The following is a 25,163-nucleotide window of genomic DNA, read 5'->3' on the forward strand; positions in this document are numbered from 1 at the left end:
AAAAAAAAAAAAAAAAAAAATCACAAGCATGCACATACACAGAAATATTTCTGTACTACATAATAGGATAAAATATAACTATTTCTAAAACATAAACTACAAAGTTACCAAACATAATAAACTATGGTCGGTAATTTATTTTATGTTTTAACTCAAATTATTCTTCCCTTATAATGTAAAATAGCTTCAATTTTATTTTGTTTTATTGTAAAATTTCCCATATAATATTTTATGTTAAGATAAATGCATATATGGTTTATTTTTTATGTGCATTTGACATATGCCTACTTTTAAAATATTTCTCACAAAATGCATTATGTAACTCTACGGCTTGAAATAATGAGTGCATTCGCCTAACTAGTCTCCTTAGTATCCTAATTATCATTTATATATAGTACTTTTTCACCATATTATTATGTCAGAATTTTACTAAGTCACACAAAGTGAATTGAGTTCCCTAAATAGTACAAATTCAGTAGAATGTTTTGTTCCTAAAAAGTACATGATCCTTATATCCTAATTTAATTTTTTCAATATATTAAAATACTACAGTAGAATTTTTTAATTCGTAGATTTTACTTTTTGAGCAGTTTTAGGTTTACAGGAAAATGAGCAGAATGTACAGACAATTCTCATTGACCACCTCACTCCACCACCCATTTCTCGTATTATTAACATTTTGCATTATTGTGGTACATTTGTTGTAACTGAAGAGCCAATATTAATACATAATTATTAATTAAAATTAATAATTAAAATTAGAATTCACTCTTTGTATTATATATTCTGTGGATTTTTACAAATATACAATGACATGTATCCACCATTGGAGTGTCATGTGAAATAGTTTCTCTGCCCTAAAAATTCTCTTTGTTCTACCTAGTCATCCCTTCCTCCCTCCCCTGAATTCTTGATAACCACTGATCCTTTGACTGTGTTCATGATTTTACCTTTTCCAGAATGCCATATAGTTAGAATTGTACAGTATGTAAACTTTTCAGGTTTGCTTCTTACTGTAAAGTTTTTATGTCACTATTCAAAAATATTTAGGATAAAGATGGTTTCTCTAAGAAACCTGCCTTTGCCTGAGAAAAATGTACCTAGAATATATCATCACACACATGTTTATTTATATTTTAAATGGCCAAACACATTTTTGAAGTGTTTTCATTAAGCAAATAAGAAATGTCCCTAACCAATATAGGTGAAACAATTATTTTCTCTAGTTTATAGACAAATATAAGTCAACTTAAGCCAAGGATAGATGAAATGTTGATGGATGGTCAGAAAGAAGTAAAGGGCAGGAGAGAAAGGAAAATTATTATTTGGAGACTAGCAGTACCCTCTGCCTTACCCTGAAAAGTAGATCTTGGAGTCATAGGAAGTGGGAAAAGGACCTGGGAGACCAGTTACTCCTATTACCTAATTAATACCTGAAAGAACTTGGGATTCAGAGGGATTTGATCAATTCACACACTACGAAGGAATGGAGTTTGATCTAGAATCATTATCTAGGACTGCAACAATTATTTTCTTTCCATTAAAGTCAATGATATTAAACTTTGGGATACCTAGTACCTTAGCCTAGGCTTAAGTTGAACTATTTTCTCTTTTTTAAGAAATCCTTAGGAACTGAGCAATGGAATTCAAACTTCTGGGAAAGCTGGAAAATAAGTTTTCGATAGCACTAGGCTTAGGCTTAACTCACATTACTAAACAGAACTTCTAGACCCAAAGGGGATTAGGAAGACCTCTCCTCATAAGGAAAACAGATAACTGCAGAGATAGTGTGTTTGTTGTGTTATGCTTTTCTGCATAACCTATACTCTCACATGTATTTGCCATTTGTAAGAAACATTTGCATATTTTTTTCTGGGTATATTTCTATGACTCAAATTGTAGGTCAGAGGATATACATATATAACAGAATCTGGCATGAGTAGATCTGCCAAACGTTTTCCAAATGTACCTTCCTGCCAGCAGCATATGAGAGTTCTAGGTGTTTTGTATTCTTACCAGCTATTGATACTGCCATTCTTTTTAAGATTTCTGACTCTAATGGATGTGCAGTGAAAACTCCTAGTTTAATTGGTATGTCCCTGACTAGTAATGAGGATAACCACCTTTTCTTAAGTTTATAGTTATTTTATTATCCTTTCCTATGAAATTTCCATTCAGTTCATTGGCTTACTTTTCCACTGTGTTGGTTATCTTACTTTTTTGTAGGAATTCTCTATAGAATATGAAAAAAAAATGTATGTGTCTGTCTGCACGTACATCTGCATTTACTTGTATTTATGCTTTTATTTTGCCAGTGTGTATACCAAGTGAAATTACTGTCAAAATTATGTCCTGAATTAGTTGTATCATAGAAACCCACTATTATTAGAATCCCACTAGCAATGTATGAATTCTCATTACTTCACATTCTCTCCTAAACCTGGCATTATTTTTTTAAAATTTAGTTTCATTAATTTTGATGGATTTATATTGATGTGTCATCATGGTTTATATTTTTCATTTCTAGCTGTTTTCATGTATAAAACCACAATTAATTATTTCAGTAATTTAACTCAAGCCTCTGCATTAATTCTAGTAATTCATCTGTGCATTACTTACATTTTCTACATACATATTTATTTACCTTCAGATTGCAAATTTCATTTCTTTTCTAAGCCATTTGTTCCCCCTTTTCCCCTTTCTCTTTTGCATTGTCTAGGGATTTACTTTCATTTGTTGTAAATTGTAGGCTGGAAGTTGCTTTCTTTCAGATTTTTAAGATGTTATTTATCTGTTCTGTTTCTTATAATTTTTTAAAAGAAGTTAGTTGTCAATTTTATTGTTGTTATTCTATAGTTAACATATTTTTGTTCTGTTACTGATTTGACAATTGTCTTTCTTTTTGATTTTCATTACCCTTACCATACAATATATAGCGTAGATTTCTTTGTATTTTTTCAGGTTCGTTTCATAGACTTCTTGAATCCATTATTGGATACTTGTTTGTTAAATTCAGTATCCATTTTTCATAAATTAAAACAGCTTAGATATTTTTCTTATCTAAGGTTTACTGGTCTGTTCTACTCCTTTCTGTACCCCTATTCATTTGTTTTTTGGTTTTAATTCACATATTTGCAAATGAGACATTTTATTGATTTTAATAGTTCTCTCTTTAGCTGTTCCTAATCTCTGGCTATTCCCATCAATAAAGTTCTTAATATCAATTGTTGAATTGTTTGTTTCTAGGATTTCCACTTAATTCTTTTTCATGGATTGAGTTCCTTCATAAAATTTTCTATCCTCACATATATTTTTCTGAATATATGAATTATAATTATTTTGAATTAATATCTGAACCCTCCGTTGGATCACCTCCTTTTTTTTTGTTTGTTTGCATTTCTTCTTTTTCCCCTTTAGTACTAATTCTTTGTGTGATTAGTATTTTTAAATAAATTCTAGACTTAGCATCTGAAAAAAATGATAGATACTCTCTATAATGTTACCTTTGCTTAGAGAGGATTTAACCTGTGCTCAGTGCTCAATAAAATTAAGGTTGGCGATGACACAACACTCCAATTCAGATATTGTGAGTCTCCTCTGAATCCAATTTATTCTCTCTCTAAGATACAATCCTCTATGGTTCCCAAATGAACATTTCAATATTTACTAGAATCCCTGCTCCATTCAAAGTACTAGTATTTAATTTTTGTTCTACAATACTATGCTATTTCTGAACATTTCCCTGAAATTCGTGTATATTTAAATTTAGCTCCTTAGCCTTTTGCTAGGTCACATAAAAACCAGTAAATGACTTGAGGGAAAACCGTGGAGTCCAGTTTTTACATTCCTTCATCTCTCTTTTTCCCAAGATCTTAGTCCCTCATTTTCTTACTACCTTGACAGACCTGAATTAAATGTTTGTGTCCCCAGGAAAATGACATTACAGAGAGCACTGCTGCATTCTCTACCTCTTATCTATTCTCGGAAAGCTACTTAGCCTTAGCCTTTAGTCTTGAGCTGTTTACATTGGTGTATTAGTCCATCTTCACACTGCTGATAAAGACATACCTGAGACCGGGAAGAAAAAGAGGTTTAATTGGACTTACAATTCCACATGGCTGGGGAGGCCTCAGAATCATAGAGGGAAGCAAAAGCACTTCTCTCATGGCAACAGCAAGAGAAAATGAGGAAAAAGCAAAAGAGGAAACCCCTGATAAACCCATCAGATCTTGTCAGATTTATTCACCATCACGAGAATAACACAGGTAAGACTAGCCTCACAATTTAATTAATTACCTCTGCCCGGGTCCCTCCCACAACACGTAGGAATTCTGGGACATACAATTAAAGTTGAGATTTGAGTAGAGATACAGCCAAACCATATTATCCTGCACCTGGCCTCTCCAAATCTCATTTCCTCACATTTCAAAACCAGTCGTGCCTTCCTAAGAGTTCCCCAAACTCTTATTTCAGAATTAACCCAAAAGTTCAGAGCCCAAAGTCTCATCTGAGATAAGGCAAGTCCCTTCTTTCTATGTGCCTGTAAAATCAAAAGCAAGCTAGTTGGAAGTACAGGTATTTTGGTAAACACAGTTGTTCCAAGGAGGAAAATTTGGACAAAACAAAGGGGTTACAGGGCCCATACAAGTCTGAAATCCAGTGGGGCAGTGAAATTTTAAAACTCTAAAATGATATCCTTTGACTCCAGGTCACACATACAGGTCACACTGATGCAAGAGGTGGGGTCCCATGGTCTTGGGCAGTTCCTCTTCAGTGGCTTCGCAGGGTGCAGTCTCCCTCCCGGCTGTTTTCACAGGCTGGTGTTGAGTGTCTGTGGCTTTTCCAGGTGCGTAGTGCAAGTTGACAGTGGATCTACCATTCTGGAGTCTGTAGGATGGTAGCCCTCTTCTCACAGCTCCACTAGGCAGTGCCCCAGTAGGGACTCTGTCTAGGGGCTCTGACCCCATATTTCCCTCTGCATTGCACTAGCAGAAGTTCTCCATGAGGGCCCTGTGTTTGAAGCAACTTTTGCCTGGGCACCTCCATACATCTTCTGAAATTTAGGCAGATATTTCAAGCCTCAGTTCATGACTTCTGTGCACCTGTATGCTCAACACCACATGGAAGCTGACAGGCTTGTGGCTTCCACCCTCTGAAATCACAGCCCGAGCTGTACATTGGCCCCTTTTAGTCAGGAATGGAGCAGCTGGGACACATGTAACAAAATTCCCAGGCTGCACATAGCGCAGGGACCCTGGGCCCAGCCCATGATACAACTCTTTCCTCCTGGGCCTCCAGGCCTGTGATGAGAGGGGCTTTGGTGAAGGTCACTGGCATGGCCTGGAGCTATTTTCCCCATGGTCTTGGGGATTAGCATTAGACTCTTTGCTACTTATGCAAACTTCTGCAGCTGGCTTGAATTCCTCCCCAGAAAATGGATTTTTTTCTTTTCTATCACAGAATCAGGCTGCAAATTTTCCAAGATATTATGCTCTGTTTCCCATCTAAAACTGAATGCCTTTAACAGCACTCAAGTCACCTCTTGAATGCTTTGCTACTTGGAAATTTCTTCCACCAGATGCTCTAAATCATTTCTCCCAAGTTCAAAGTTACACAAATCTCTAGGGCAGGAGCAAAATGCTGCCAGTCTCTTTGCTAAAACATAACAAGAGTCACCTTTCCTCCAGTTTTCAAAAAGTTTCTTATCTCCATCTGAGTCCATCTCAGCCTGGACCTTATAGTTCATATCCCCATCAGTATTTTAGGCAAAGCCATTCAACAAGTCTTTGGAAGTTTCAAGTTTTCCCACATTTTCCTGTCTCCTTCTGAGCCCTCCAAACTGTTCCAATCTCCGTTACCCAGTTCCAAAGTCACTTCCACATTTTCGGGTATCATTTCAACCACACCCACTCTACTGGTACTAATTTACTGTGTTGTTATTTTTCACACTGCTGATAAAGACAGAGATCTGAGACTGGGAAGAAAAAGAAGCTTAATTGGACTTACAGTTCCATATGGTTGGGAAGGCCTCAGAATCATGGTGGGAAGCCAAATATCCCTTTTACATGGCACTGACAAGATAAATTCATAAAATGTGACATATGTGTTTAATAAAATATTATTCACCAGCAAAAAGGAAGGAAATTCTGACACCTATGCTATAGCATAGGTGACTCTTGAAGACACAGTTAAATAAGTCATATACCAAAGGACAAATACTTACTCGATGCCCCTAGAGTAGTTCAGTTCACAGAAATAGAAGGTAGAATAGCAGTTACCAGGGGATGGGGGAAAAGGGATTAAGGGGTTGCTGTTTAATGGGTATAAAGCCTCAGTTGAGGTTAATGGAAATTTCTTAAGATGGAGAGTGATGACGGTTACGCAGCAATGTGAATGTACTTAATGCCAATGAACCATACACTTAACAATTATTAAAATGGTTAATTTTATTTTATGTATATTTTACCACAATAAAAAAGCATGTTACCCTCAAAGTGAATTGGTTTCATACCCTTATTTATCACCAATTATCATGCTATTATCAGCGGATGCATTAGTCTGCTATGAGCTACTGTGTCATAGATGCTCTAGTTACTTTGGAATATTCTATAAACTCATTTTTTAACCTCAGTGGATGTTTATCAAGTACTTACTAGTACTTGTGCTTGCACATAAAGGTCATTTTGATAAATTCTAAAGATAAAAAGACAAAGAAGACATCATCTCTTCCCTTACTAAAATAAGACCACAGGGATAGAGTATCCAGTAAACCATTGAATTATAATGTGTTACAATAAATACATGAATAAAAGAAAAACAGTCTGTTATAGAACAAAGAAGATAGAACAGGAAACATTATAGGAATCCTTGTAAAATAATAAAACTGTGGCTGTAATTGGATCATAACTAACCGGAATATGGTTTAGAATATGAAAAGCATTTTTAGTCAAATTTTCCTTGGATATTGATAAAATTGGCTTTATAAAAGTATAAGAGTGTCAGCAATATGAGAAAGCCTTAATTGGATATATTAATGACAATAAGAACATTTAGGAAAATGATATATCATAGGCTGGGGATGAAAGGAAAAAACTAAAAACAATAGCAATTAAGATAAAAGGAAAATAGAATTGACCATATCTGCAGCAGATTTTACTTTACCTTTAACTTTAGGTGTAGAAGATTGAGGTAACTGTCAATTCAGGAAACAGTGTCCTAGTTGTATTATTGTTCCTTTGATATTCCTCTATTACTACTAATTTTTAATTCATTTATTCTTTTATTTCATTTTATTTATATTTCCATTCCATTTCTGTTGTTAGCATCTGCCCTCTATCTACATTAAGCGATTCTATTCTTTTTAATAATTATTCAATTCCTGTGTGTTCTTACAAATATATTCATCAATTTTATGCACACATTTTAAATTTACATATATTATTCTAGTTCTCACTTTCTTATCTCCTACGCACTGGTCTTTTTAAGTTCCATCCTTTTTGCTAGAACTATTCCTTTGCTTCATGTAGCTGCATGATACTCCATGGTCTTCATACACTATACTTTATTCATCAAGTTTTCCAGTAATAGATGCTTAGGTTTTATTCAAGTACCAACATCCTAACATACATGCACACAAATAAACCATGCAAGGCTATTATCAAACATATTCATAGGATGTGACAACTGATTCATTGTGTGGAATACAAAGGAAACATTGATGACGACTGAATTTTGTACTGAAACCTTGAAAGAGCATGGATAGTGAGGTCATTACCTGTAATAACTTCTCCTGATATCCATTAAACATCATAATTTGTGTCCTAAGAGCTTTATCGATGTTTCTATATTTAAACATTTAGAGAACAACCATTTTAAGCAGTCATTTTCAAAACTTGATTTAACATTCACATAAAGAAGAGATGTTCTTTCTCTGGCTTTTAGGCAGATATAAACCCCTTTAGATCTGCACTATTTGTCTGGACTTGAGTGATTACACACATTTACCATTATTTGCAAATACTTTAAGGAAGAAGTCTGTGATAATTAAATTACTACAAAGGAAAGTTTGTCGTAGAAATAAAGTGCTTTCCTAGCACCAATTGTTCTTTAGTAGAACACTCTGGGAAAAAAAAAAAAAAAAACGTAATATGTTATAGTTGTCAACATGAATATCCTTGTACACTGATTTTCTTCCCACTTAGCAGAAACATTAATGCACTAATTTCTTTAACATATATTAAAATTCACTTTCATTTTTTTAGCATCAGCCTTACCTTTGCCTTAACAATGTCTGTGTACTTGTCCAGGTTGACACCAGGAGGACCGATGACTGTGCGGAAATGTGGCTTAAATGACAGACATCCTTTTCTTACCCACTCCTCAAAACATGAACACTCTCATCATAAGAAGACACTTTCATACACGTTTGTAGCATCAATACTTGAATTTTCAAATTGGCAATTTAAAATCCTTATAATATTTATTGTAAAGGTATAAGAAAGCCTATTTGTTCACTCTATTTCATAAGAAAGTTTTCAAAAATAAACACTAAATAATGTATGAGGAACAAAGTAGATGCCTATTTTAATGAGTTTCAATTTAATTTTTTAAAAGTATGCATTTTATTGCTTTTCAATAAAGATATTTCTCAATAAACCAGAGAATAACATTCCATAAGGGAACAGAATTGAACAGAAGGATAAATCAAGCTGTGACAGAGCAATTGCAACCTTGACTAAGCACTGGCCATCTTCACACAGGATATCAGGAGCTAAAAATCGCTCTTGAGAACTGTCCAAAGGTGAGATAGGACAGCTGGATCTATATACTCTCACATTTTCGATCAGTTACATGAACCACCCAGGTGGTGTCTACCTTTGTAAAGATGGCTTTATCCTGCTGACAAGGATTCCAACTAAGGTTTCTACTGTTGATGCTCTAACAGTTGGGGCAAATCCTTCATTGAAATGAGACTAGGTGACCTATCTTGTGGAATAACCCAGTTCCTCCTTTTTAAGGAGTCTGAGCCTTTCCCAGGCTAAGGTGATTGCACTTTTCCATTTACTGTCAAAATTTTCTAAGAAGGTCAATAGGTTGTGGATCCAAAAACTGACTCAAGATCAAACTTGGGCAAGGAATCTTGACTTCTTTATTGGAGTAACTGCCTTAAGCCTCCTGTGCATCCACCTTGATGTCTTGCATGCTACATATTGAATAGGACCCTTGTCGATTAAACATTTTCTTGGCCTACATGGACACCAAGAGTTATTAAGTATCTCCTTATAATCTGCGTGTTATATCCCTGGTTGTCCCTCTGACCTGGCCCCTCAATGCCATAATTGTGTTCATCCAGCTCTGGCTATCGCTTGATCTCTGTTGTTTCGAGGTTCTGCCAAATCCATTGCTACAGGTAAGACCTGTTTTATAACTTTCTTTTCTATCATCAGCTCTGACCCACACAGGGGAGGCAGCACTGGACTTCTTGGTGATTCTTGTATCATTCTCACTCATCATTTTTAATATCCTTGATAATTGGTACGTCCTCTGTGATTTTCCATAGATCATACGCATTTGGTTGGTTTTCTAACCATGTCCGGTATGTTCACTCCACTATATCTACTTTCCTGAGATGTTCGTTCCCTCTTTCACCATCTGCCATAGCAATTCTGGCTTTTTAACCTGACTTAACTGAGTCACCACTTTCCCCATACTTGTAGGAGTCATTCTAGTAACAAGTTTGAATCGTCTCCTACAGTCCTGTCCAGTAGTAAAATTCTGTATCCCAGGAGAGCACCCCAACTCGTCTTATGTTCTGACCACCTGATCAAGCACCCTCAGAAAATAGTCTCACCCCTACTCTCCCTCCTTCTGCTGATACCTGCTGATTGGGTTTTGTCACTCCTTCAAAATAGATAATAGTCCCTTCACCTTCAGGGCCAAGTCATACGCAGCTTTGTGTTGTAACTAAACCCTAGCTTAATAGATAGTGGCCAGGAGAGTAGGCAAATAAAGATAGATATGGGAGTGTACAATTGCAGGCTTGTGTGTGAAAGGCTTCTGCACGTCTTCCATCAATCAATTGGGAAGTTCCCGCCATATATTGGGAGGGGTGGCCTCTTTCTAGAAGTGTGGAAACTTTAGGGAACTATGGAGGTACCTAAAAGGGATTATAGACAGAGACTACTCATAGTCCTTCCAGTAATTGTCACAGTACATCCTTTCTTTAATGGCTATATGGGCAGCACATCCCAGTGTGCACCTGGATCAATGACAGAATACAGGCAAGTAGAACAATTGAAAACGAGTATATGGGATGTGGTAACTAGTCTATTATGAGGATTAGAAATGAGGGATCCTGGATGAGATACATATTTCCATTAAATAGACATGACAGTAATTCTTTGAGGTAAGGAGGACACAGAAGAAATAGTTCGAGTTGCAAGATGATTACTTTGTTTGAGACATACTTGGTTTGGGATACTTGTGAAATCAAGCAAACAGTAGGAAGAAAGTAGCTGAATGCCCTTGTCTTGAATTCAAAAGATAAATCTGAGTTTCAAACATCTGGTTGCAAACCATAATGAGATACCATCTCACACCAGCCAGAATGGCTATGATTAAAAAGTCAAAAATAGCAGATACTGGCAAGGTTGCAAAGAAAAGGGAATGCTTATACACTGTTGGTGGGAGTGTAAATTAGTTCATTTGTTGTGGAAAGTGATATGGCAATTTCTCAAGGAGCTAAAAACAGGACTATCATCAGACCTAGAAATCCCATTACTGGGTATGTGATAGAATATAACCATTCTATCATAAAGATACATGTATTTTCATTGCAGCACTATTCACAGTAGAAAAGACATGGAATCAACCTAAATGTCCCTCAATAGTAGGCTGAATAGCCATCAATAGTAGACTGGATAAAAAATATGGCACCTATACACTATGGAATACTATGTAGCCAATAAAAAAAAGAATGATATCATGTCCTTTGCAGGAACACAGATGGAACTAGAGGCCATTATCCTTAGCAAACTAACACAGATGCAGAAAACCAAATACTATATGTTCTCACTTATAAGTGGGAGCTAAATTATGGGAACATATGAACACATGCAGGGAAACAACAGACACAAGGATCTACTAGAGGATGGAAGGTGGGAGGAGGAAGATCAGAATAACTAACTACTGGGAACTAGGCTTAGTACCTGGTTGAGGAGATAATCTGTACAACACCCCCATGACATGAGTTTACCTATACAACAAATCTGCAGATGTACCCCGAACCTAAAAGTTTTTTTTTTAACAATATGGTTGTAAAAATAAATTCTGAAATTAACAATGAGTAAAAAGATGTGATAGCTGCCTGCAATAAGCCTATAACCTGATGCAGGTATAATCACAAGCTCACAAACAAACAACTAGAGACTGACACAAGCTTTGGTAAGACTGAAAGAAATGTGTATGGTGCTGTGTCTCGAAAGTTCTGAGCTTATATGGAAGATATCTTCAGTAAGCTGTGTCTGCATTTCTATTCAAAGGATGAGACAGAGATAATTATGAAGGAGAAAAAGGGTTGGAGAGAGGCGACAATATGTGCCATTCCCCTGTGGCAGGAGCTTGATTTAACTGAAAGAATGTTAGCCACAGATGTGGATGAGGTCACCAAGAAGGTGTGTGAATACGTAGGCCTGGTAACCTGTTAGAATGGATCCAAGTATTCTTACACTAAACTAGGAATTAGCTTAGGAAAAAAGAGAGGAGAGGGAGATAATTGTGAGATCATGAAACGCATGGAAGTATTGGAAAAATCCAGGGAAGTACAATCAAGCACCTGAGCTTCAGGAACAAGAACCAGAGAGACATGTTTGCCAACAGGAATGAGCCTCCTTCTTTATCCTTCTCTGCCATCTTTTTAACTAGGTTTATTCTTTCACTGAAAACTGGCTTTCTCTACATAACTTGAAATACGGTCACAGTTAGCTTCCAGTTTTACATCCAAAGAATCAGAATGGCCACTATTAAAAACTGAAAAAACTACAGATGTTGGTGAGGAGACAGAGGAAAAAATAGAGAATTCTTATATACTGTTTTTGGGAATATAAATTAGTTCATGCCCCAGGGGAAAAGAGTATGGAGATTTCTCAAAGAACTAGAAATCAATTCAGCAATCCTGTTACTGAGTATCTACTCAAAGGAAAATAAATTATTCTGTCAAAAAGTAATCTACACACATACATTCGTTTCAGTTATATTCACAATAACAAAGTCATTGAGTCAAACAAAGTGTCCATCAACAGTGGATTGCGTAAAAAACATATGGTACATATATACCATGGAATACTACCTAGCCATAAAAAGGAATAAAATTGTTCTTTGTAGCAACATGGATGCAGCAAGAGGCTATTATCCTAAGTAAATTAATGCAGAAAAATCAAATGCCACATATTCTTATTTTGGGAGCTAAACAGTGGGCACACGTGTACATAAACACAGAAACAGTAGACACTAGGACTAGTAGATTGGGGAGAGAAACAAGAGGATGAGGACTGAAAAACTATATATTGGGTACTGTATACACTATTTGGATGATGGACTTACTAAAAGCCCAAACTCTGCATCACTTAATATAATTCATGTAACAAACCTGCATGTGTACCCCTTGACTCTAAATTTCTATTTAAAAATGGAAAAAATAGAGTTTGTTTAATTGATTATTTTTGTTACTGTTTTCCTTAATTCAAGAAATTCTAGTTAAATATCTGATTGACTTAACTTGGGTTTAGTTAGTGACTCTTGGTTGAATCATCTGTAGTCAGCATGTCAGAACAAGGCTAAGAAGTTGCAGATTCTATGGGAACCACACTGAAGAAAAAGAGTTGGAGAAGTCTGGAGGAGGCAGTTCCCACAAGGATTTGATTACAGGCTGATGTCCGTCTGTGACAGCTTATAAACAAATAAAACTTAGAAAGGATGCCATGTGGAAGTATAATAATGTATAATGGATAAGATGTTAAAAACTAAGCTTGTATTAAATATTTTCCAAATAGGTGGTTACCAGTATCTGTAATGGAATTCATCCATTGAAAAAGAGATGAAAGAATACATCTTTTAGGAAAAAAAACCCTATCCTTGGAATTCAAGGGTGAAATAGATAGAAATCTATAGTAACCTTCAAGGAAGATTACAGGGTCTTTTAAAATTCAGTTGAGAGATGACCCATTGCTTTTCTGCATGAAAGGTTCTCCTTGATGTTCAGAAGGATTTTCAGACATTAAAACCCCAAGGGACTTCTTTAGTCTAAGAGGCTAAATATTACAGTTTTATAAACTCAATAAAGCACATGCTAAATCACCATGGAGACTAGGAGATTTCTGAACCAGAAAGCAACCCAACGTCAGAAAACTCTTACCAATCGTACTGCTGCCTAGTCCCACAGAGAGTCAACTTGCTCATCTGTGTCTTCATGAGCTTTCTGTCCTTTCTCTGTTGACTTTCACCTAATAGTTCCTCAGTTCCAGCTCAGAAGGATATCTATAATTTTAAGATCAACAGCTTAATCTTACCTACTCCTGTTCTTCCACTCACCTCTTCTAAATACAGTCACAAATACAAAGAGGCACACACAAGTTACTTCTGTTTAATGAATGTATTACAAAATGTATATCTGAAGAAGTAAAAAGTGAAATTTTATTTCCAGAAAACATAGGTTTAGATTCCTTTAAAACAGTCTATGGGTGTACACATAACAGTAGTTTGTTCAGATGGCTTTGTTTTCAATTAGGACTTTATAAGCAGTCCAAACCAGAGTTTTGCCATATCAGAACTCTCTTTTCAGAATACCACAGTGAAAATTTGAGCCAAATAAGAAATTTGTACTAGTAAATGAATCAGGGAAACAAACAAAAAATCACAAATAATTTAAAAAAGATATACAAGTTAACTCAGAAATATCTAATAATGAAGACTATTAGGGAAGCTATATTGGGATTAAATAATACAATAAATGTAACATATTTTCTGTACCTATAGTACCTGCCTTGGCTGAGTGAGAGAACTGGACTCCTGTTCTGACTGAATAGCTTACTAGATGTACAAAACTGACTTAACCTAGTGTATTTTCTGTTTTGAATAAAATGAAGAAAAAACATGTCTCTTTTAAAGGGCTGTTGTGATGTGCCATAGGCTCTATATCTGCTGAAGTGCTACATGAACTCAGCTATTATTTAGTGCCATAGTTAGGGTGGAAATCAAAGATGTTGTCTCATGAGTCTAGAAGAAATTCTTAGAAAAGACTTTACCTTGAGGAATGCTTTGGTAGGGCTACCATACTCCAAAGGCTTATCCTTAACTTAAGGGTCCAGAAATGTGATTTCATTCAAGGCAAGAGCTGATTCTTCTTTTAGGATATAAATTATAGTAACAGGCAAATATTCGCAATAAAAAAAAAAAAACAGATGTGTACTAAGGATTACATCCCTTTCTCATGTTTTACTGAAATAGGAAGTGACATCCATAAAGCAGATCCAATTTCTAGCCATGTTCAGCATTTAAAACTAGCTAGGAAGCCACATTAGAACAGAATTTAGTGGTACTATATACAGGCTCCCTAAACATCTGTGGAGACAGGAGCTTGTAAATCTTTAATCCTCTATTTTTGAGCCTCCATGCTAATAAAATACACCTCCTTTTTAAATGGTCTTTCTTCAGAGTTGGTAAAATCTGAATAGTTTATTCAGTATTTTCCTGGTGTATTTAAGGGAACATCATTTCACCTACTCCAAAAGGTGGGTTATGTGAGTGGAGGATCAATTGAGCCAAATGTTAGGAGACCTCTGTATTAGACAAAGTATGCTTCTCCACTCCAAACTCATCAGAATGTTAATAATGTAATGTGTATTATGAATATCTGAGTAGGAATATATCATGCAATGGTTTTCTAAATTTATTTGAAAAAGTAACTCTCTTTTTTTTTCACCAGATCTATTAATTCTGGTATTCTGTTAAGCACAGTTGGGAAAGACAAGCATGCTAATAGTGAAAATTTCGCCTTTATTGCCTTGTTAAAAGATTAACATATGGAAGTCCTTCCATCACCCACGTACAGATGGCAATCTTAACACAAAACATTATTATTAATCCATTGCTTATTATTTTCCTTAAGTTAAATGTCTGAGGCTCTTTTCAGTTATCTCCATTTACCGTTCAGAAATATGATTTGTTTATAATAGCACCCTTGGCTTTTCTATATAGTATTCTTTTATAGCAAGTCTCCGTCTCCTCCCATAACCACTGATTTGGTTCCCAGCAGGTAACCTTAACCTACAGTTAAAGTGGATTGTTGTTTCCATGCACATTGAAATCTGCATCACGTAACTAATATTAGACTGAGCTACACCAGTTGATTTTTTCTGATAGTGATTCCAATTGCCTATAGGAAAATACACTTTTCCTTAAAAAATATTATATTTAAAATGTGTATATGTTCCAAGTGTTGCTACTGGATTGAGTAGCTATGGTCTGTTCTCCATTTCCATATGTGAGCATTTGATGTGTGTGTGTGTGTGTGTGTGTGTGTGTGTACATACACACAAATATATATATACCTATCTATACATGTGATCGTTATATATATACATACACAGTGTATATATATATATATATATATATATATGTGTGTGTGTGTGTATATATATATATATACACACACACACACATGTATACATATATATGTATATTCTATATATCTACATATTCTACACTGTTGCAAACTAAATTTTATAATTTGGTTGCATATAATTAAATGTTATAATTTTACCATTTATATATTGATTTACTGAATACTCTGGGTGATTCCTTATTTGTAGTCTCATTGAATTAATTTCTGTATTTATTTTAAGGCTTTTCAAGTACCGTAGTGAAAGGGGGGAGAGAGTAGAACAAAGATTTCGATCTGTAACTGACTGTGAACAATCAGTTGAGATAACTCACTACTGTCAGAGCAGCCTCATCGGGTTTACTGAGTGCATCCATTTTTACTCCATCACAAACCTCAAATTTCAGGTAACCTAAAGCCATTAATGACTTTGAGGAGGGAGTGAATTACAATCAGATCATTGCAAAGTTCTAACTGTGGATTTTAAATTTAAAATGTTGTGGCTCTCAATATTCTCTTTGTTGACATTCAGACCTATAATTTGTTATTAAGTCTGTTTCTCAAAAGAAATTCCAAAATGTATTTCTCAACAAAAAATCCTATACTTTGTAAAAAAAAAAAATCAAATGAAAATTATGATAAATTCTTTTCAGTCAGGCAGTTTCACTCGCGCCTGTAATCCCTGCACTTTGGGAGGTGGAGGCAGGTGGATCACAAGGTCAAGAGATTGAGACCATCCTGGCCAACATGGTGAAATCCTGTCTTTACTAAAAATATAAAAATTAGCTGGGCATGGTGGCACCTGCCTGTAGTCCCAGTTACTTGGGAGGCTGAGGCAGGAGAGTCTCTTGAACCCAGGAGGCAGAGGTTGCCGTGAGCTGAGACCCTGCCACTGCAATCCAGTCTGATGACAGAGTGAGACTCCTTCTCAAAAAACAAAAAAAGAAAAAGAAAAAGAAAAAAAAAAGTTACTTTCAGTTTCTAAAGGCAAATTCTATAAATTTTAGTAATTGTGATCTTTACAAGGGTATTAATATAGTTTTGGAGTTTTTTGTTATTTAGGTAAAGAAGTAAATTCTGTTCAATTCAATAATCAAACATTTTACTAACCACATACTTCATACTTTATATCCACTGTTGGAAGGATTATGCAAGATGAAGGAATTGAACATGAAGATAAATAAGAAATACGATTGATCATGAACTTTTAAAGAAAAGATAAAAACTATACACAGTTAACTAAAATTAGAATGAGAATATGATGTTTTATAAGAAATACTACTATAGCATTTTGGAAATATAGAATAGACAGCAATGTTATTTTTGACAAAGATATTAACCATGGCAGTCTTTGGACAGGGTGTTGAATTACGGGTAAGAGCATTAAAAAGAAATGGGGGAAAAATTGTTTCAAGCAGCTAGAATGCACACAGATCAAGAAATTTAGATGGCAAAACATGGAGCCATTCTAAAAAAAAAAAACAGCTGAAACAGTATAGTTTACTGGAAGTAAAAGTTGAGTGTGATGATGAACAAAAAGCAAAAACAAATAAACAACAACAGCAACAAAAACCTAAAGGAAAACAGGTTTGGGGGAGACACTTAGCAAATCTAGAAAATCCTTCCAAAGGAGAGGGTTGGGGCACAGCGGAAGAGTCTGTTTTATAATATTTCCCCTAAACATGAATATGATAATCACAGCAGATTAATTAGAAAGGACAGTAAATATTCAAAATGGAGGACACAAATCTATACTCAGGCTAAGATGACACCGTGGGCTTTTGAGCAAGAATCATGCCAAAATAATTAAATAACCATGTAAGCAGCGGTTAGGTGGCAATCGCCAAGCTGGAGATAACGTGATCTTGAACTGTCATAGTGTCGTTGGGAATGAAAAAGAAGAAATAAAAATAAGAAAAGTTGATTTCTTAATGTGTTGATTAGATACTAATTAAATCTACTTTTAAATATTAATTTTCAATAACCCACAAGTAAAGGGAATAATTATTAAAAATATACTCGGTCCAAACTAATTCATTTACATAATGTCTCATTAAATTAATACAGCATCCCTGTGAAGAATACTGTTATTTGTCTAATGTTTATAAAATACGCATTTAGGTTTAGATAGATAACATGTCAAACTCAACAGTCACTAAATATAAAAGTCAAGTTTCAAACCCAAAATGTCTGATTTCATATCCCCTTCCAAAATGATACTATACTGTCTGTCAAAATTAGATAAATCACATGTGCCCTAGTCAGTTTTTGCTGTTATAACAAAATACCTAAGACTAGGTAATTTAGAAAAATCCAGAAAATACTTTCTTCCAGTTTAGGAAGCTGGGAAGTCCAAGATCAAGGCACTAGCAAGTTCTGTTTTCTGAATAAGGGTGCTGTCTGCTTCCAATTTGACACATTGTTGCTGCACCCTCCAGAGGCAAGGAATGCTGTGACCTACCTGGGGGAGGGCAGAGGAGCAAGAGGTCTAAACACCACATGAAGCCTCATTTACCTCTTTTATAAAGGCCTTAATTCCATTTATAAAAGAGGAACACTCCTGGCCTAATCACCTCTTAAAGACTCCACCTCTTAATACTATCGCATTGGCCCTTAAGTTTCAACACCTAAATTTTAGAGGGGACACATCCAAACCATAGCAATGTGTGACATTACAGGATGATGAACAAGAGTATCATAACTATAATGACGATGAAGTTTGATGTAGATTGTACTGAAGTTCGAAGATAATTTCTCTGAAAATAAATAACATGAATTTTTATAATACATGACAAAACCTAAAATTTTAAGTAAAATGTTAATTATAGTTAAAACTATTGAGTAGTTTGACATAAATTAGGCACTATTTTAAGCTTTCTACATCCTCATGTAATCTTTAAAATAGACACATAAATTATGCTACTATTTCTTTTACAGATTATAAAATTAAGACACAAAGTGATAAGTGGCTGACACTTAAGGAAAGGAGGAGGTGGCAGAACCAAGACAAGGTCTGGGTCTAGTACATTTGAGTTTGTTACCTTCTGGTAACAATGTCTTCCTGAACAGAAAATCAAAAAATCATTTTCTCTTTTTCAGTTGTTGAAGGGATCAAGAAAATAAATGAATCAGAAAACTGTAGTGACAGTAAAAATAAATTCAATTTCTAATGCACTTACAGAAGGAAAACCAGATGATTTCATCAACTCATAAATCGTTACTGGACTTAATGTATGAGTGTGAGGGTCAGGTTGATTATATATGTTATACAGCTTTATACATTTTACAATTTCATCTAGATGAAAAACTTGAAAATTCATTTTTTTCATACAAGACAGGAAAAAATAAAAGGAGAAACAAATAGACATAGTGAAGTGTGGTTAGATTCATGACATGATATTATAAGAACAGTTCTACATTTACAGAGGCTAATTCTGTTTTATCTAATTTAAATGAAATATAATTGTATATTTGAAATCATATATTAAATAGAAAATATAAGAAGAAAACACACAAAGCACAAGACTGAAAACTCCAACATCAAATATGTGTATATCATGAGAAATATCTCACTTTACTGTGGGTGCTTGGTTCTCTAATTCCAATCATCTCATCAGAACATTTTTTAGTATTAATATTGAAATGGGAATTACAATTGTGTTAGAACTTGTTTCCATTGCTCTGAGATAATCTTCCAGTGACATTAGATATTTCTGTAACAATTCTACAGGGAGCACTTCAGAACATTTCCTTCTGGCAGGGATTTAAGAAAAAATATGGACAGTCACTGTGTGAAATTTAGTTGAGAAATTTCCTCTTTGACAAAATAATGTTTTAAAGCCCCACGTCATGTTATAAGTTCTAATTAATATTCCTAGCTTCCTGAATACCAGAGAATTCTGTGTATTCTTAAATTTGCCTCCACCACTGGGGGTGTTCTGTAGGTCTTATCATGTCTGAAAATGCTTTCAACTTCAAGATCTCCAAATGCAAAATTACAGTTTCTGATGATAAACCTGTCTTCATATTATAATTCCCATATTTCTTAACATCTATTGAACTTCATCATTAGTTTATCACCATTTGCCATTTTTTGCCTCTGCATTGTTTTGGTAACCCAACCTAGCTTCTGACTTTCCTTGTCATGACTCAATGAGAAAAGTAATGGTTAGTCATATGAAAACATCTTTTTTTTTTTGCCACTTTAAGAATACCACATCTTTAAGACTTTCTATCATTCCTGTATAGCAAATCCTCACTTTTGAGTTTCTCTCACTGTTAATTCTGTTTTTGTTCTTAGATAAGCACAGTGCTGTAAAACCATACTTATTAGAGCCAATAATTGGGTAGTAATGTAATTAAAAGTATAAATCTGAGCCACTTTTCAGTTTTTAAAATTTAACAGAACACCATAAAACTGGTGTAAATCAGCCCTGTCTCAGAGAAACCAGGATGTGTTATCATCCTGCCAGAAATATATGTATTTTCTCATCTAAATAACTCTTCAATTCCACATGAAATCATTCATTCATTTATTTATTCATTTTGGATTGGTTCCCTGTAAGGTATTTCCAACATCAGTTTTGAGCTTTTTCACTTGCCTCAAAGAACAAATTTCTTCACTCTCATTCTAATTTTAATTCAACCCAAATCCCTCATTTTCTCCTTCTAGAGGACAATCCAAATCTCACCACCTCCAAATGTTCCTCTTGCTCTGTAGTCATTATCCTTTAGTCTGGATTTTTAAAAAATTTAAAAAGTCCTTCAATTTTTAGTTAAATCCAATTCATTTTTACTCCTTCAAAACTTTTCTATGTTTTCTATTGCTAATATTGTGTTACATAATACTACCTCAATGGCTTTCTTTTTTGGAGGGGTTGGGCCATTATATTCCCTCAACTTACTTCTTATACTGATCACAACATCCCTGAATATGTAAAATATATTTTCCCAACCCACTGATATCACCTAAGAATTTCTGCTTGGTTTTATATAAATCTGTCCACCTTGGGCTTGCTTATCAATAATGATAGATTCAGATATTTCTCAATTGTCATGTCCCCATCCTTTTCTACAGATGGGCTGGTTTATATATATGTGTGTGTGTATATATATGTATGTGTGTGTGTATGTACATATATACACATATATATACAGATACACACATATATACATATGTGTGTACATGTATATATAATATATGATTATGTATAATCATAATTAACATGATTATATATGATATATATGATCAATTACATATGGTTATGTATGATCAATTATATATTGTTATGTGTATAATTATATATATATATATATATATATATAAACCAATTTTACATGATGATTTAATGTTAGAAAGTGAAAAGCTAAATTTACTTTGGTATTGAGCTTACAAATTTTACTATTTCAGTTTTTAAAATCATTATATTTTCTTATTCATGCTTAGTCATGACAGAAGAGCAGAAGATCAAACACCACATGTTCTCACTCATAGGCGGGTGTTGAACAATGAGAACACATGAACGCAGGGAGGGGAGCACTACACACTGGGGTCAGTTGGGGGGAAATAGGGGAGGAACAGTGGGGGGTGGGGAGCTGGGGAGAGATAGCAAGGGGAGAGATGCCAGATGTAGGTGATGGGGAGGAAGGCAGCAAATCACACCGCCACGTGTGTACATATGCAACAATCTTGCATGTTCTTCACATGTACCCCCAAACCTAAAATGCAATAAAATAAATAAATGGGAAAAAAAAATTCTTCCTTTTCGTGTCTCCACATAAAATTAGCCAACAAGTCTGTAGATTTTTCTTCCACCACATTCTTCAAACTACTACCAAGTTATGCAATATTAGTAATACTGTATCAGCCCTAAACAGTACTTCTGCCAGATTAATCTTGAAGCCTGCCTCCAGTCATTTCAAGCCATTGAAATATATAAGAACTTTTAAAGTGTCTTCTCTTGGAATCTGACTTAATTACATTCTCCTTTGCTTTGTATGTATGGCTTTCCTTTCTCTGTCCCCAAAATGTACTCCTCATTGCTTTCTCTCCCAATATTCAAAAATAGAAATCTCATACGTTAGTAAGATCAGATGGCATGCTATTTCCTAAATGTTGCCAGCATGTTCATTTTGTTCCAGCCTCCAGGGACCTTCCCTGTTGAAAATCCACATTCTTAATGACTTTATCGTAATCAATCTCTTTCATGAGCAATTGTTTACTATTTGCCAGATATAAAATCCTCTTTCTTTAATTCCCAATAGCACTCTGTTTAGTTATGTTATTCTGTCTCATAAGCATTATTTGTGTACCCATTTTACCTTTCTCATAAACTGCTATTTTCGAAAGGATCTGACATACATCTACTCATTGTTTGAATACTTACTAATATCAGACTATCATTAATTACTTGTGAAAATTATTGTACAAATGTGATTCAGAATATTTTAGTTATTTGTATAACTGTAATATAAAAATATTACTAGACTTCTCTGCAAACAAAGTTCTTTCCAACAGTCAGGTAGCAAGTATCATACAAAGTAAATAGTTGAACTGACTGATGCATGAAAAAAGTAAAAGATTTATTCATGGGCAAATCCTAGTCTCTGGTAAAGCTAGAAGACACAGTCCTTTAAATCTTCTTTTTCATTTTAAATAGAGCCCTCTATATGCATGCAAATTGCTGCAATCATTAATTAAGTAGATTCAATATCTCATTTTCATTAAATCATCACTGATTTGAGCTCACTGTTTTCTCAATTTAGGCCTAAGAAAATTATGGGCAGATATTCATTCTCCAATTAACCTAAAAGTGAACTATATTTCATTGCTTGTAGGATGGTATGGGAAATCTGAGAGTCACCAAGAAGGGAATCCGACTTGAAGGTATATCTGAGTTTCTACTTCCATTGTATGTGAAAGAAATTCATTCTCGAAAGGTATGTGATACTGGCTTTGGCTTACTGTAAAAGATAATTTAGAGGTTATATTTTTAGCTTGAAATAGGAGGACAGAATCCCCTTATCTCTTCAGCATGTGTTTAGTTTCCTTAAGCTAAATACCTATGTTTAAAAATCAAAATTATAAAATAATTGAAAATTAGTGAAGAAGGTTAGTTTCAACCCGACAAAACAGAAAACCATTTTGAACTAAACTGCAGTATTACTTTTGCTACGCTATAAAGTGTGCCTCTCTATTTTCACTGGAAATTAAAGTATAAAGTTATAGGAAATCCAAAGGGGGCATTTGATATGTCTTAAGTAATTTTTCCCAAAAGGCACTGATTTGAATTAATGCTTTTAATTCAACATATTATATATCATATCAGCTTTAATAGACATGCATTTTCTAAAAGAGATGACAAAGAATTTTAATGTAGAAATTAAATGTATTTCTATGTACATTATGTAAAATAAGCCAGAATATTTATCCTTCAAATATGTGTGTGCACGTGTGCTACCTGTGTTTTATCTCTTAGAAGCATGCTAAAAATTAAGATTGTAGCTTAGTTAATGTTCTTTTTGGCTTATGTACATTACCTCTCAGAAGGTAGTAAATAGTCTTGGATTATAACAAACTTACTAGAATTTTTCATACCTATTACACATCTCCCTGAGGGATATATATTTGTGGAAATAAGTTTATTAAGTTAGAAATAATGGAAAGTGTGTTAAATAAAAGTTGGAAAAAGGTCATACTTATTTCTTGAATGTGAAAGTCTATTTTAGACTAAAATAATGTTTTACTATTTTAATCAATGTAGAAGATTAGCAAATAGGTTGCATAGTGAGCCATAATTTGAATAATTTGTATCTAAGTTATTTTTCCTTAAGCATCAAAGTGAAAACAGAACAAAGGATTGTTTTTCATAAAACATTTAATTAGGATAACTATATCAATCTTAAATTTCCTTTTAAAATATGCAAACTGATACAGCTGTCTAATGTACTGTATTGACTGTATTCTGGTACTAGAAATTTTATTTTGACACTACTTCAGTTTCCAGATATTGCCAGACAAGTAAAACAGTAGACAGATGTATGAATACCTGATCTTACATAATTAAACTTTTAAAAAGTATTAAATTTAAAATAAAAAGTTTAGTTATTTTGTTTCATTTTGTTTTATGAAGAGGAGAAAAAAACAAAACCATGCTTACATATATTAGTGTCTTACTTTCATTTAAAGTCACCATCTTTGACAGTTATTTATTGAATTCTTGTGTTTGGCACTATTAAATAATTTAAAATATGAAGGAATAAAAACTTGTACATGGAAATCAAGAAGCTGCTTACCATAGGAAGAAAGTGAGTCTAAGCATAGGCCAAAACTTCTCTGAAAATGCATCCTATTGACAAGTCCAGGGTCAGCAAAAATGATTTACCTCTGAAGTCCTTTGGGTTCATTTGTAGTGGCTAGCTGGAAACCAATTTAAATGACTGTGAAACCCTCTACAGTAGGCAGGTTGTAGAATTTATCTTCTCAGCCAAATACTTCATTTCTGAGAGCATAAAAACAGGTTGCAAATTAGGATTATCTTGAGAAGCAGGGATATGTGTGGATTCCACCTATGGACCATAGAGGGTTGAGTCCCCTCACATTATAGCCAGTTGCGATTCCTAATTTTCATCCCTGGGAAAGCTAACTTCATGTTCACAAGCATTTCCAAAACCTACTGTGTTGACTGAAGAATATGTGCTTCCTTTCACACCCCAGCCCTGATGCAGGTCCTCCTGTGTCTTCTCTCACTATTGTTTGTCTCCCGGTAAGTAGGAAGCACGGGAAAGGTGGAAACATTGGTAGCCATACAGGAAATCCGGTGCAAGAACAGAAATAGGAGGGGACCCATGTATTTTTTGAAAATTCTCTGCACATACACTTCAAAAATAAATATGTAAGAAATCTCCAGACTGCTTTCCACAGTGGCTGAACTAGCTTATGAAGCTAAAATATAAGTTGGATAAATAAATAAATAAATATTTAAAATAAAGAGAAAAATATATTTTATAAGCACCTCTCACATTATGATTTACTTGTTCATGAATGTCATAATGCCTATTTACTTCCATAAAGGTAGCCACAATTTCTCTTAGCCTTAGTTTGTTCATTATTAAGTGAGTTTGGTAGAAACTTACCAAAGTGTTTAACTCTTAGGTTAAGGAAGAACACAACCATTTCAGTAACAAAAGTAGAAATGAGAGTTTTAATTTTAAACATTCTGTTACACATTTTAGTCTTTTCATGCATTTTCATATACTCAACAATTTTATGATAAAATTCCAAAGTTCCCATATTTCTAAGGTAAGGAAATCTATTAGAAAGTTTAAAAGCCACTTTGGAAGATTCAATGAAGCTGAGAGAAAAAAAAGTGCTGGGTACAAGAATTTTGATTTCTGTGTATGATTGTGTATGTTTAACCTCATTAATGCCATCCTGTTGCCTTCTTTAAATCTAGCTAGTATTCCACTCTGACATACAGAATTTTCTTATTTACAGTTGCTTTGTTGT

The 25,163-nt window shown here is 34.4% G+C and overlaps 1 protein-coding gene across 1 annotated transcript in view; it reads left to right on the forward strand.

The window, feature by feature from the left end:
* Nucleotides 1–25,163, forward strand: part of SGCZ (sarcoglycan zeta) — a 1,190,199-nt gene that overhangs the window by 908,285 nt on the left and 256,751 nt on the right. The window contains exon 3 of the mRNA XM_017535477.2: nt 22,493–22,594. Coding sequence (XP_017390966.1) covers nt 22,493–22,594 — 102 coding nt within the window. The remainder of the gene's footprint in view (nt 1–22,492; nt 22,595–25,163) is intronic.

This window comes from Cebus imitator, unplaced genomic scaffold, assembly GCF_001604975.1.
Source record: "Cebus imitator isolate Cc_AM_T3 unplaced genomic scaffold, Cebus_imitator-1.0 Scaffold5, whole genome shotgun sequence".
Taxonomy (NCBI): Eukaryota; Metazoa; Chordata; class Mammalia; order Primates; family Cebidae; genus Cebus; species Cebus imitator.